This window comes from Bombina bombina, chromosome 4 (assembly GCF_027579735.1).
Source record: "Bombina bombina isolate aBomBom1 chromosome 4, aBomBom1.pri, whole genome shotgun sequence".
Lineage (NCBI taxonomy): Eukaryota > Metazoa > Chordata > Amphibia > Anura > Bombinatoridae > Bombina > Bombina bombina.
In genome coordinates this window covers 255,557,507-255,570,878 of record NC_069502.1, presented here as the reverse complement: position 1 = coordinate 255,570,878, position 13,372 = coordinate 255,557,507, and the positions used below count along the sequence as shown (strand labels likewise).

At 41.4% G+C, this 13,372-nt stretch overlaps 1 protein-coding gene across 1 annotated transcript in view; it reads left to right on the top strand.

Moving 5' to 3' along the window:
• Positions 1–13,372, top strand: part of SNED1 (sushi, nidogen and EGF like domains 1) — a 482,978-nt gene that overhangs the window by 248,248 nt on the left and 221,358 nt on the right. The window contains exon 14 of the mRNA XM_053709904.1: positions 10,637–10,747. Coding sequence (XP_053565879.1) covers positions 10,637–10,747 — 111 coding nt within the window. The remainder of the gene's footprint in view (positions 1–10,636; positions 10,748–13,372) is intronic.

Below are 13,372 nucleotides of genomic sequence, written 5' to 3'. Positions count from 1 at the left end.
CTCTCTCTTTCTGGCTGAAAAGCATTATCCGCTTGGCTTATGAGACTGCCGGACGGCAGCCTCCTGACCGTATCACAGCTCACTCTACTAGGGCTGTGGCTTCCACATGGGCCTATAAGAACGAGGCTTCTGTTGACCAGATATGTAAGGCAGCGACTTGGTCTTCTCTGCACACTTTTGCCAAATTCTACAAATTTGATATTTTTGCTTCTTCGGAGGCTGTTTTTGGGAGAAAGGTTTTGCAAGCCGTGGTGCCTTCTGTTTAGGTAACCTGATTTGCTCCCTCCCTTCATCCGTGTACTAAAGCTTTGGTATTGGTTCCCACAAGTAATGGATGATGCCGTGGACCGGACACACCAATGTTGGAGAAAACAGAATTTATGCTTACCTGATAAATTACTTTTTCCAACGGTGTGTCCGGTCCACGGCCCGCCCTGGTTTTTTTAATCGGGTTGAAATTTTTTTTCTTTATACACTACAGTCACCACGGCACCCTATAGTTTCTCCTTTTTCTCCTAACCGTCGATCGAATGACTGGGGGGCGGAGCCAGAGGGGGAGCTATATGGACAGCTCTTGCTGTGTGCTCTCCTTGCATTTCCCTGTGGGGGAGAACATTTTCCCACAAGTAATGGATGACGCCGTGGACCGGACACACCGTTGGAGAAAGTAATTTATCAGGTAAGCATAAATTCTGTTTTTTCTTTAATTGCTGTTTCACATTTATTAAAGTGTTTTCCAAGCTTGATTGTCTCATTACTAGTCTGTTAAACATGTCTGACATAGAGGAAACTCCTTGTTCAATATGTTTGGAAGCCATTGTGGAACCCCCTCTTAGAATGTGTACCAAATGTACTGAAATTTCTATAAACTATAAAGACCATATTATGGCGCTTAAAGATTTATCTCCAGAGGATTCTCTGACTGAAAAGAGGGACATTATGCCATCTAGCTCTCCCCATGTGTCAGAACCTATAACTCTCGCTGAAGTGACGCCAAGTACATCTAGCGCGTCTAATTCTTTTACCTTACAGGACATGGCGGCAGTTATGAATGCTACCCTCTCAGAGGTATTGTCCAAACTGCCAGGGTTACAAGGAAAGCGAGACAGCTCTGGGGCTTGAACAAATACAGAGCTTTCTGACCTGTGTCCAATATACCCTCACAATACTCAGAAGCCGAGACAGGAGAGCTTCTATCTGTGGGTGACATTTCAGATTCAGGGAAGGCGTTGCTTCAGTCTGACTCTGAAATGACAGCGTTTAAATTTAAGCTCGAACACCTCCGCTTATTGCTTAGGGAGGTTTTAACGACTCTGGATATCTGTGTAGTTCCAGAGAAATTGTGTAAGATGAACAAATACTTTACAGTGCCTGTTTACACTGATGTTTTTCCAGTCCCTAAGAGGTTTTCGGAAATTATTACTAAGGAATGGGATAGACCAGGTGTGCCGTTCTCCCCCCCTCCTGCTTTTAAAAAGATGTTTACCATAGATGCCGCCATACAGGACTCGTGGCAGACGATCACCAAGGTGGAGGGAGCAGTCTCTACCCTAGCTAAGCATACAACTATCCCCGTCGAGGACAGTTGTGCTTTCCTAGATCCTATGGATAAAAAATTGGAGGGTCTCCTTAAGAAAATTTTTATACATCAAGGTTTTATTCTCCATCCTCTTGCATGCATTGCCCCAGTTACTGCTACAGCGGCTTTTTGGTTCGAGTCTCTTGAGGAGGCTCTACAGGTGGAGACCCCGTTAGATGATATTTTAGACAGGATTAAAGCTCTTAAGTTAGCTAATTCCTTTATCTCTGACGCCGTTTTTCATTTAACCAAGCTAACGGCTAAGAATTCAGGTTTTGCCATTCTGGCGCGTAGGGCGCTATGGCTTAAGTCCTGGTCAGCAGACGTTACTTCAAAGTCTAAGCTTCTTAACATCCCCTTCAAGGGACAGACCCTATTTGGGCCTGGTCTGAAGGAGATCATTTCTGATATTACTGGAGGAAAAGGTCACGCCCTTCCTCAGGATAGGTCCGATAAGTTAAGGACCAAACAGAATAATTTTCGTTCCTTTCGAAACTTCAAGAGTGGCGCAGCTTCAGCTTCCTCTAATACAAAACAAGAGGGAAATTTCGCCCAGTCCAAACCAGTCTGGAGACCTAACCAGGCTTGGAACAAGGGGAAGCAGGCCAAAAAACCTGCTGCTGCCTCTAAGACAGCATGAAAGAGTAGCCCCTGATCCGGGACTGGATCTAGTAGGGGGCAGACTTTCTCTCTTCGCTCAGGCTTGGGCAAGAGACGTCCAGGATCCCTGGGCTCTAGAGATTGTTTCCCAGGGATATCTTCTGGAATTCAATCTTCAAAGGGGAGATTTCACCTCTCACAACTATCTGCAAACCAGATAAAGAGAGAGGCATTCTTACGTTGCGTTCAAGACCTACTGGTTATAGTAGTGATCCACCCAGTTCCGAGGGAGGAACAGGGGCAGGGTTTCTATTCAAACCTGTTTATAGTTCCCAAAAAAGAGGGAACGTTCAGACCAATCTTGGATCTCAAGATCCTAAACAAATTTCTCAGGGTCCCATCTTTCAAGATGGAGACAATCCAAACCATCCTCCCTATGATCCAGGAAGGTCAATATATGACTACCGTGGACTTAAAGGATGCTTATCTCCACATTCCGATTCACAGAGATCATCATCAGTTCCTCAGGTTCGCCTTCCTAGACAGGCATTACCAGTTTGTGGCTCTTCCCTTCGGATTAGCCACAGCGCCAAGAATCTTTACGAAGGTTCTAGGGTCTCTACTGGCGGTTCTAAGGCCGCGGGGCATAGCGGTGGCTCCTTACCTAGACGACATCCTGATCCAGGCGTCGACTTTTCAAATCGCCAAGTCCCATACGGACATTGTTCTGGCATTTCTGAGGGCTCACAGGTGGAAGGTGAACAGAGAAAAGAGTTCACTTTCCCCTCTCACAAGAGTTTCCTTCCTAGGAACTCTGATAGATTCAGTAGAAATTAAATTTTTTCTGACAGAGGTCAGGATATCAAAGCTTCTAACTTCTTGCCGTGCTCTTCATTCCACTTCTCGGCCGTCAGTGGCTCAGTGTATGGAAATGATCGGCCTAATGGTAGCGGCAATGGACATAGTTCCGTTTGCCCGCCTACATCTCAGACCACTGCAACTTTGCATGCTCAATCAGTGGGATGGGGACTACACAGATTTGTCTCCTCTGTTAAATCTGGATCAAGAGACCAGGGATTCTCTTCTCTGGTGGTTATCTCGGGTCCATCTGTCCAGGAGAATGTGTTTCCGCAGGCCAGAGTGGACTATAGTGACGACAGATGCCAGCCTTCTGGGCTGGGGCGCAGTCTGGAATTCCCCGAAGGCTCAGGGTTCGTGGACTCAGGAGGAGGCCCTCCTTCCGATAAACATTCTGGAGCTAAGAGCGATATTCAATGCTCTTCATGCTTGGCCTCAACTAGCTGCGGTCATATTCATCAGATTTCAGTCGGACAATATCACGACTGTAGCCTATATCAACCATCAGGGGGGAACAAGGAGTCCCCTGGCAATGATGGAGGTTTCCAAGATAATTCTTTGGGCAGAGGTTCACTCTTGCCATCTCTCAGCTATCCATATCCCAGGAGTAGAGAACTGGGAGGCGGACTTTCTAAGCCGGCAGACTTTTCATCCGGGGGAGTGGGAGCTCCATCCGGGGGTATTTGCCCAGCTGATTCAACTATGGGGCAAACCAGAACTGGATCTGATGGCGTCTTATCAGAACGCCAAGCTTCCTCGTTACGGGTCCAGGTCAAGGGATCCCCAGGCAACGCTGATAGATGCTCTAGCAGTGCCCTGGTCCTTCAGCCTGGCTTATGTGTTTCCACCATTTCCTCTCCTCCCTCATCTGATTGCCAAGATCAAGCAGGAGAGAGCTTTGGTGATTTTGATAGCACCTGCATGGCCACGCAGGACTTGGTATTCAGATCTGGTGGACATGTCATCCTTTCCACCATGGACTCTGCCGCTGAGGCAGGACCTTCTACTCCAAGGTCCATTCAAACATCCAAATCTAATTTCTCTGCGTCTGACTGCTTGGAGATTGAACGCTTGATTTTATCAAAACGTGATTTCTCCGAGTCAGTCATTGATACCTTGATTCAGGCTCGAAAGCCTGTCACCAGGAAAATCTATCATAAGATATGGTGTAAATATCTTCATTGGTGTGAATCCAAGGGTTACTCGTGGAGTAAGGTCAGGATTCCTAGGATATTATCTTTTCTCCAAGAAGGATTGGAAAAGGGATTATCGGCTAGTTCCTTAAAGGGACAGATTTCTGCTCTGTCTATTCTTTTGCACAAGCGTCTGGCTGATGTTCCAGACGTTCAGGCATTTTGTCAGGCTTTGGTTAGAATCAGGCCTGTGTTTAAACCTGTTGCTCCGCCATGGAGTTTAAATTTAGTTCTTAAGGTTCTTCAGGGGGTTCCGTTTGAACCTTTGCATTCCATAGATATCAAGCTTTTATCTTGGAAAGTTCTGTTTCTAGTAGCTATCTCTTCGGCTTGAAGAGTTTCAGAGTTATCTGCCTTAAAGTGGGATTCCCCTTATCTGATCTTCCATGCAGATAAGGTAGTTTTGCGTACCAAACCTGGGTTTCTTCCTAAGGTGGTATCTAATAAGAATATCAATCAGGAAATTGTTGTTCCGTCACTGTGTCCTAATCCTTCTTCAAAGAAGGAACGTCTGTTACACAATCTTGACGTGGTTCGTGCTTTAAAGTTTTATTTGCAAGCTACTAAGGATTTTCGTCAAACATCTGCATTGTTTGTTGTCTATTCTGGAAAGAGGAGAGGCCAAAAGGCTTCGGCAACTTCTCTTTCTTTTTTTGCTGAGAAGCATAATCCGTTTAGCTTATGAGACTGCTGGCCAGCAGCCTCCTGAAAGAATTACAGCTCATTCTACTAGAGCGGTAGCTTCCACATTGGCTTTTCAACATGAGGCCTCTGTTGAACAGATTTGTAAGGCGGCGACTTGGTCTTCGCTTCATACTTTTTCTAAATTCTACAAATTTGATACTTTTGCTTCCTCGGAGGCTATTTTTGGGAGAAAGGTCTTACAGGCAGTGGTGCCTTCCGTTTAAGTTTCTGCCTTGTCCCTCCCTTCATCCGTGTCCTAAAGCTTTGGTATTGGTATCCCACAAGTAATGGATGAACCCATGGACTAGATACACCTTACTAGAGAAAACAAAATTTATGCTTACCTGATAAATTTCTTTCTCTTGTGGTGTATCCAGTCCATGGCCCGCCCTGTCTTTTTAAGGCAGGTGTTTTTATTTTTAAAACTACAGTCACCATTGCACCCTATAGTTTCTCCTTCGGTTGAATGACTGGAGGTGGGGGTTAGGGGAGGAGCTATATAGACAGATCTGCTGTGGGTGTCCTCTTGCAACTTCCTTTTGGGAAGGAGAATATCCCACAAGTAATGGATGAACCCGTGGACTGGATACACCACAAGAGAAAGAAATTTATCAGGTAAGCATAAATTTTGTTTTTTTCTTTCATGATTTAGATTGAGCATGCAATTTTAAACAACTTTCTTATTTACTTCTATTATCTAATTTACTTAATTCTCTTGATATTCTTTGCTGAATAGCATATCTAGATAGGTTCAGTAGCTGCTGATTGGTGCCTGCACATAGATGCCTCATGTGATTGGTTCACCCATGTGCATTGCTATTTCTTTAACAAAGGATATCTAAAAAATAAAGCATATTAGATAATATAAGTAAATTGGAAAGTTGTTTAAAATTGAATTCTCTATCTGAATCACGAATGAAAATGTTTGGGTTTAGTGTCCCTTTAAAGGGATATAAGAGTGTAGGGCATAACTACAGTAGCAGTGTTAATACTCACCATGCAATTGTTTTTCCTCCTGCACTTTCAGCTCGCTTTAAAGCCATTCTGTTATTTTAACCCCTAACTGGTGCCTGTTAGTGAAGCTTCTCATCTTTACACTGGGCGCTGCCATCTTGGAGCTGAAGTATTTTTGCACCCTGAAACAGAAGCAGTGCATATTTGCAGATCAGTGACAGTGTTTTCTTTTTGACAAACTTTATTGTGCAATTCAATCTAGCATTGCACAATACAGAGCGGGAGCTGTACATATTTTTGCAGTGGCTGCCATGCTGTATATTATAATTCCTGAGGGATGTTTTATATTTATTTTTTAACTTTAAACTATGTACAAAAAAACCTGCAGTAATGTAAAGCTTCCATTCATTATTGTGAAAGTGTAACCAAAGTGCAAGGTACATCTGTCAGCCGGCAATGTCATTTGATCTGTCAATGCACACTACTTCTGTCATAGGATGCAAGAATATGTGCCCTCCAAGATGGTGGCGCCCATTATGAAGATGTGGAGCTTCAGCAAGCTGCACCTGTAATGACCTAAAATAAAAGAATGGCTTTGGAGAGAGCTGCAGACACAGGTAAAAAACAATATCATGGTAATTATTAATCATGCTACTGTAGTTGTACCCAGCAGTTTAATGTCATTTTCAAGACTCCTATAAATAAATTATCATTGCCTTTATGTTGAAAGTACCCAGTAATTAGCACATTCATTGCTATCAAGTGGTGAGTTAAATGTGTTCAAACACAATCCAAAATACCTCTGTAAAATGTAGAGCTTTTTTAAAACCTGAAGTAACTCATTTTTGCTGCTAGTCTGCTTGACAACATACATGAATATGTTATGGAAATAAGTTACATTTAGACGTATAAATTATGATACAAAGGTTTGATAATGAAAAGAAGGTTTTATGGCACAATTAAGAGCTATGGTATATTACAAGGGGTGAGACTGAGAAAGAATCAAAGGTCTATGGCCTCTATTTATCAAAGGTCTGTCAGACCTCACTGAATGTGGAGAGCAATACGCTCTCCGTATTCAGCATTGCACCAGCAGCTCACAGGAGCTGCTGGTGCAACGCCGCCCCCTGCAGACTCGCGGCCAATGGGTCGCCAGCAGGGAGGTGTCAATCAACCCGATCGTACTCGATCGGGTTGATTTCCGGCGATGTCTGTCCGCCTGCTCAGAGCAGACGGACAGGTTATGGAGCAGCGGTCTTTGTGACCGCTGCTTCATAACTGCTGTTTCTGGCGAGTCTGAAGACTCGCCAGAAACACGGGCCCACAAGCTCCGTTTGGAGCTTGATAAATGGGCCCCTTAGTGTGTATATATCTGTGTGTGTCTGTGTATGTATGTATGTGTGAAATGTTTTCTGCTTAAGTTGGATTAAAACAGTATAGCACTGAACTACATTAAGAAATTCAATACTTAAGTGGATTTTTTTGCGCTAAGTATGTGGGGGATTTAATGCACCCGCGCTACCCAACATACTGATGTTAGTGCTCGAATGATAAAAAAAATAATTTGGAACTGGTAACAGGAGCGCAACAATAGAATTGCTATTGATTTCAAGGGGTCACAATTTAAGGCTGGAGGAAAGGAGATTTAGGGGCATATCTAACAAGCTGTCAACTATGCTGCATTCGCCGGCACCAAAACGCTCGCATAACATCACCTAACATCGCGGCCACGTATCTCAATACGCTCTCCTTATTTATGAAAAAAGCCGGCAAAAATACACGCACCAAGTACAGGGCAATGAGCATCGGACTGTTGTTAACTAACAGTCATCAATCTTGCGTCTATGCGCAACCTAAATAAAGTTATTAACCCCTATCCCGCTGCTCCCCGACCCTGCTGCAACATAAAGTAATAACCCCTAAACCTCTGGCCTCCTACATCACTACCACTAACTAAACCTATTAACCCCTAAACCGTCAGCCCCCCACATTGCCAAAAAATAAATTAAGCTATTAACCACTAAACCTAACAACCCACTAACTTTAAATTAAAATTACAACATCCCTATCTTCAAATAAATTTAAACTTACTTGTAGAATTAAAATAAATTATATTAAACTATTAATTAACGTACCCTAACTATTATCCTACAATTAAATTAAACTACCAATTAAATAAACTAAATAACATATTAAAAAAAAAACCTAACCCTACTCAAATTATTTAATTAAACATTATTAAAAGTACTAAATTACCACAAAAAAAGTTACAAAAAAACCACACTAAATAACGAAAAATAAAAAACCACATTATCAAAAATAAAAAAGAATTACAACTAATCTAATAGCCCTATCAAAATAAAAAAGCCCCCCCAAAATTAAAAAAACACTAGCCTACAATAAACTACCAATGGCCCTTAAAGGGGCCTTTTGTGGGGCATTGCCCCAAAGAAATCAGCTCTTTTACCTGTAAAAAAAAATACAAACACCCCCCAACAGTAAAACCCACCACCCAACCAACCAACCCACCCAAAAAAAATAACCTAAGCTCCCCATTGCCCTGAAAGGTCATTTGTATGGGCATTGCCTCCTATTGGCTGACTTAAAAGGGCAATAGGGCATTTAGCTCTTTTACATGCCCAGACCCTAGTCTTAAAATATAACCCACCCAAAAAACCCTTAAAAAAACTTAACACTAACCCCCGACGATCCACTTACAGTTCTTGAAGTCCTGCTTGAAGGATCCATCCAGCCGGAGAAGTCATCATCCAGACGGCAAAAAGTCTTCATCCGGTCAGCCTCTTCCATCTTCATCCATCCGGAGAAGTCCTCATCCAGGCAGCAAGAAGTCTTCATCCAGACGGCATCTTCTATCTTCATCCATACGGCACGGACCGGGTCCATCCTGAAGACATCCGGCCCGGAGCATCCTCTTCATACGGTCGCCGCCGTAAACTGGAACTTTAATGCCAGTGACGCCATCCAAGATGGCGTCCCTTGCATTCCTATTGGCTGAAAGATTTCAATCAGCCAATAGAATTAGAGCTGCTAAAATCCTATTGGCTGTTCCAATCAGCCAATAGGATTGAGCTCTCATCATATTGGCTGTTCCAATCAGCCAGTAGGATGAGAGCTCAATCCTATTGTATTGGCTGATTGGAACAGCCAATAGTATTTTAGCAGCTCTAATCCTATTGGCTGACTGAAATCTTTCAGCCAATAGGAATGCAAGAGACGCCATCTTGGTTTTTTTTTTTTGCAGGTAAAAGAGCTGATTTCTTTGGGACAATGCCCCACAAAAGGCCCTTTTAAGGACCATTGGTAGTTTATTGTAGGCTAGGGTTTTTTTTTATTTTGGGGGTCTTTTTAATTTTGATAGGGCTATTAGATTAGGTGTAATTCTTTTTTATTTTTGATAATGTGTTTTTTTATTTTTATTTTAGTACTTTTAATAATGTTTAATAGTATATTTAATTATTTTGAGTAGGGTTAGGTTTTTAATATGTCATTTATTTAATTTAATTAGTAGTTTAATATAATTGTAGGATAATAGTTAGGGTAGGTTAATTAATAGTTTAAAATATTTTATTTTAATTCTACAGGTAAGTTTTAATGTATTTGAAGATAGAGATGTTGTAATTTTTATTTAAAGTTAGAGGGTTGTTAGGTTTACGGGTTAATAGCTTAATTTAGTTTTTGGCAATGTGGGGGGCTGACTGTTTAGGGGTTAATAGGTTTAGTTAGTGGTAGTGATGTGGGAGGCCAGAGGTTTAGGGGCTAATACGTTTATTTAGGTTGCGGCGGTGTCGGGGAGCAGCGGAATAGGGGTTAATACATTTTATTTAGGTTGCGGCGATGTTGGGTGGCAGATTAGGGATGTTTAGACTCAGGGTTTATGTTAGGGTGTTAGGTGTAAACGTAACTTGTTTTTTTACCATAGAAATCAATGGGTTATATTTCTTTGTCTAGCAGCATCGAACATAAGCTTTCGGTGCTTTCAGACTCCCATTGATTTCTATGGCATCCACAGCCTCCAGGGTGGCAGATTGAAAACCAGGTGCGTCGGAACAGCCACGAGCGTATCTGTTAAAAGTTTGATAACTGGGAAAAAGATAGATCAGATAGAGCCAAATGTGTATTCGGAACATCTGTAATGACGTAAGCATCGATCTGCATCAGATTGAGACCGGCGGATCGTATTTTACGTCACAAATTTCAACATTTGTCGGTCTGTAGGCTTTGATAACTAGGTCAGATGAAGCTTGCAACAATTACGCTGCGGAATTCTGGCATATTTGCGGTTGTGGCTTTGATAAATATCCCCTTTAATCTCCTGCAACTGAAACGTTTTTTCACTGTAAGAGCAACACAATTGTGGAACTCATTACCAAAGGAAGTAGTGAATGCCAATACCTTAGATACATTTAAAAATGGTTTGGATGCATTTCTGGCTAGAAACAGAATTCATGGATATGATTGCTTGTGTTAAATGGGTTATCTTTTAATGGGATTAATTTAAGTTCAAATGGAACTTTTTGTAAGTATATGAGATTTGTATAGGTTGAACTCGATGGACTTCGGTCTTTTTTTTCAACCTCATCTGCTATGTTACTATGATTACCCTCTAGCACACAATAGCGGTAATATTTGTTCACTCCACTTGTAATCTAGCCCATAATAAGCCACCAGGTGACCCAGCTTACTCATGAGATAAATATGGTCCCCTCATCAGATGTAATGTCTCACAGAATTCTGTCTTTTTCCCCAGAGTTCCCTTGCTTTTCAAACCCCTGTCTTAATAGGGGCATCTGTAAGAATATGGGTGCAAGTTACAGCTGTATTTGCATGAAAGGTTACACTGGAGATCGTTGCCAGACCGGTGAGTAGCTCAGGGAAACATGCTTCAAACACATACGGCTAGATTACGAGTTGTGCGTTAAGGTAAAAAAACAGCGTTATCAGGTCCTAACGCTGCTTTTTTACACCCGCTGGTATTACGAGTCTTGCAGGTATAGGAGTACTGCACACTTTTTTGGCCTTAACGCAAAGCAACTTACGTAAATTTCGTAAATGCTTTTTTCAATGGGACTTGCATAGCACCAGTATTACGAGTCTGCCTGGGAGGCCAAAAAGTGAGCGGTACACCCTCTACCGCCAAGATTCCTAACGCATTTTAAAGTCAGTAGTTATGAGTTTTACGCTACAAAGCTGTAGCATAAAACTCAGAACTAAAGTGTTAAAAAAGTATACTAACACCCATAAACTACCTATTAACCCCTAAACCGAGGCCCTCCCGCATTGCAAACACTAAAATAAAATTATTAACCCCTAATCTGCCGCTCCGGACATCGCCGCCACTAGAACCCACCCAAAAATTGATACATGCTCTGCACTCATTGGAATCATATTAAAAAATAAAACATAACTTTTATTTAAGTTACATTAAAGGGACCGTCAAGTAAAAAAAAAACTTTCATGATTCAGATAGAGTATGTAATTTTAAAATACTTTCCAATTTACTTTTATCACCAATTTTGCTTTGTTCTCTTGTTATTCTTAGTTGAAAGCTAAACCTAGGAGGTTCATATGCTGATTTCTTAGACCTTGAAGGCCGCCTCTGCATTTGACAGCTTTTCACCACTAGATGGCGTTAGTTCCTGTGTTTCATATAGATAACATTGAGCTCATGCATGTAAATTTACAGAGGAGTGAGTACAACCAGCTCACCGCTCACTTAAAGGGACAGTCAAGTCCAAAAAAAACTTTAATTTTTTAAATAGGGCATGTAATTTTAAACAACTTTCCAATTTACTTTTATCAACAATTTTGTTTTGTTCTCTTGGTATTCTAGTTGAAAGCAAACCTAGGAAAGCACATATGATAATTTCTAAGCCCTTGAATGCCGCCTCTATTTTATTTACTTTTCACAGCAGGGGAGAGCAAGCTTATGTAGGCCATATAGATAGCATTGTGATCACGCTCGTGGCTAGTGGCAGACACTGCACTAATTGGCTAACATGCAAGTCAATAGATAATAACTAAAAGTCATGTGATTAGGGGCAGTCAGAAGATGCTTAGATACAAGTTAGTCACAGAAGTAAAAAGTGTATTAATATAACAGTGTTGTTTTTGCAAAACTGGGGAATGGGTAATAAAGGGATTGTCTATCTTTTTAAACAACAAAAATTCTGGTGTTGACTGTCCCTTTAAGCAGCGCTGGTATTGGAGTGCAGTGTGGAGCGCAATTTTTCTCTACGCTCACTTCTTGCCTGGTAACGCCGGGTTGCTAAAAACCCGTAATACCAGCGCTGCAGGTAAGTGAGCGGTGAGAATAAACTGCAAGTTAGCACCGCACCCCTCATAACGCAAAACTTGTAATCTAGCCGATAGATATGATTTCAGCATTCTTCCTTTCCTAGCCATCAAGGCTGGGACACACTGCAAGCGGAGCGGCGCACAGCGTGTACATGCGGCTGTGCGTGCTCAGTGTGTCCTGCCTTTTCATCTCTGAGCACTCTGCTGCGTCAGGTTCACGTAGTTGAGCGCTCAGAGATGAAATATTTGAACTTCAGAAGCGATGCGATGCGGAGCGAAGCAGCTGCTTCGCCTCGCACAGCATCGCTTGCAGTGTGTCACAGCCTTTAGAATTTTTGTGTGAAAGTTCTGTATAGCAGTTTAGGTTGCTTTTGGCTTTGAAGCCATTCCAATCCATTAAAAGAACCAAAGTTTTTTACTATAATTAGTTAACAATATAACAGTAAATTCTTCTTAAACACACACAAAAAAATAAAAAATAAAGAATAACTATAAAAATGGATATCACAGACTTTTAAAGAGAGTTTTTGCAAGGATTTTTACAGACCTTTATTAAAGCAAAAGATACAAGGCCAAACTTATTGTACAATGATGGCTGCCTAATATGTTTTGTTATCTTAAAGGGTCACTGAACCCAATTTTTTTCTTTCGTGATTCAGATAGAGCATGAAATTTTAAGCAACTTTCTAATTTACTCCTATTATCAAATTTTCTTCATTCTCTTGTTATCTTTATTTGAAATGCAAGAATGTAAGTTTAGATGCCGGCCCATATTTGGTGAACAACCTGGGTGGTTCTTGCTGATTAGTGGATAAAGTCATCCACCAATAAAAAAGAGCAGTCCAGAGTTCTGAACAAAACAAACAGCTTAGATGCCTTCTTTTTCAAATAAAGATAGCAAGAGAGCAAAGAAAAATTGGTAATAGGAGTAAATTAGAAAGTTGTTTAAAATTGCATGCTCTATCTGAATCACGAAAGAAAAAAAATTGCGTTCAGTGTCCCGTTAAGTTTTGTCAAATTGACTTCATGTTATGAATATCATTTGTTGAAGAGTAGGCTCAGAAGCACTACTAGGAGATAGCTGAAGACATCTGGTAAGACAATAATAAGAGGCATATATTCGCAGTCTTTAAATGCCAGCTAGCTCCCAGTAGTACATTTCTGTTCATGAGCTTACCTATGGATGATT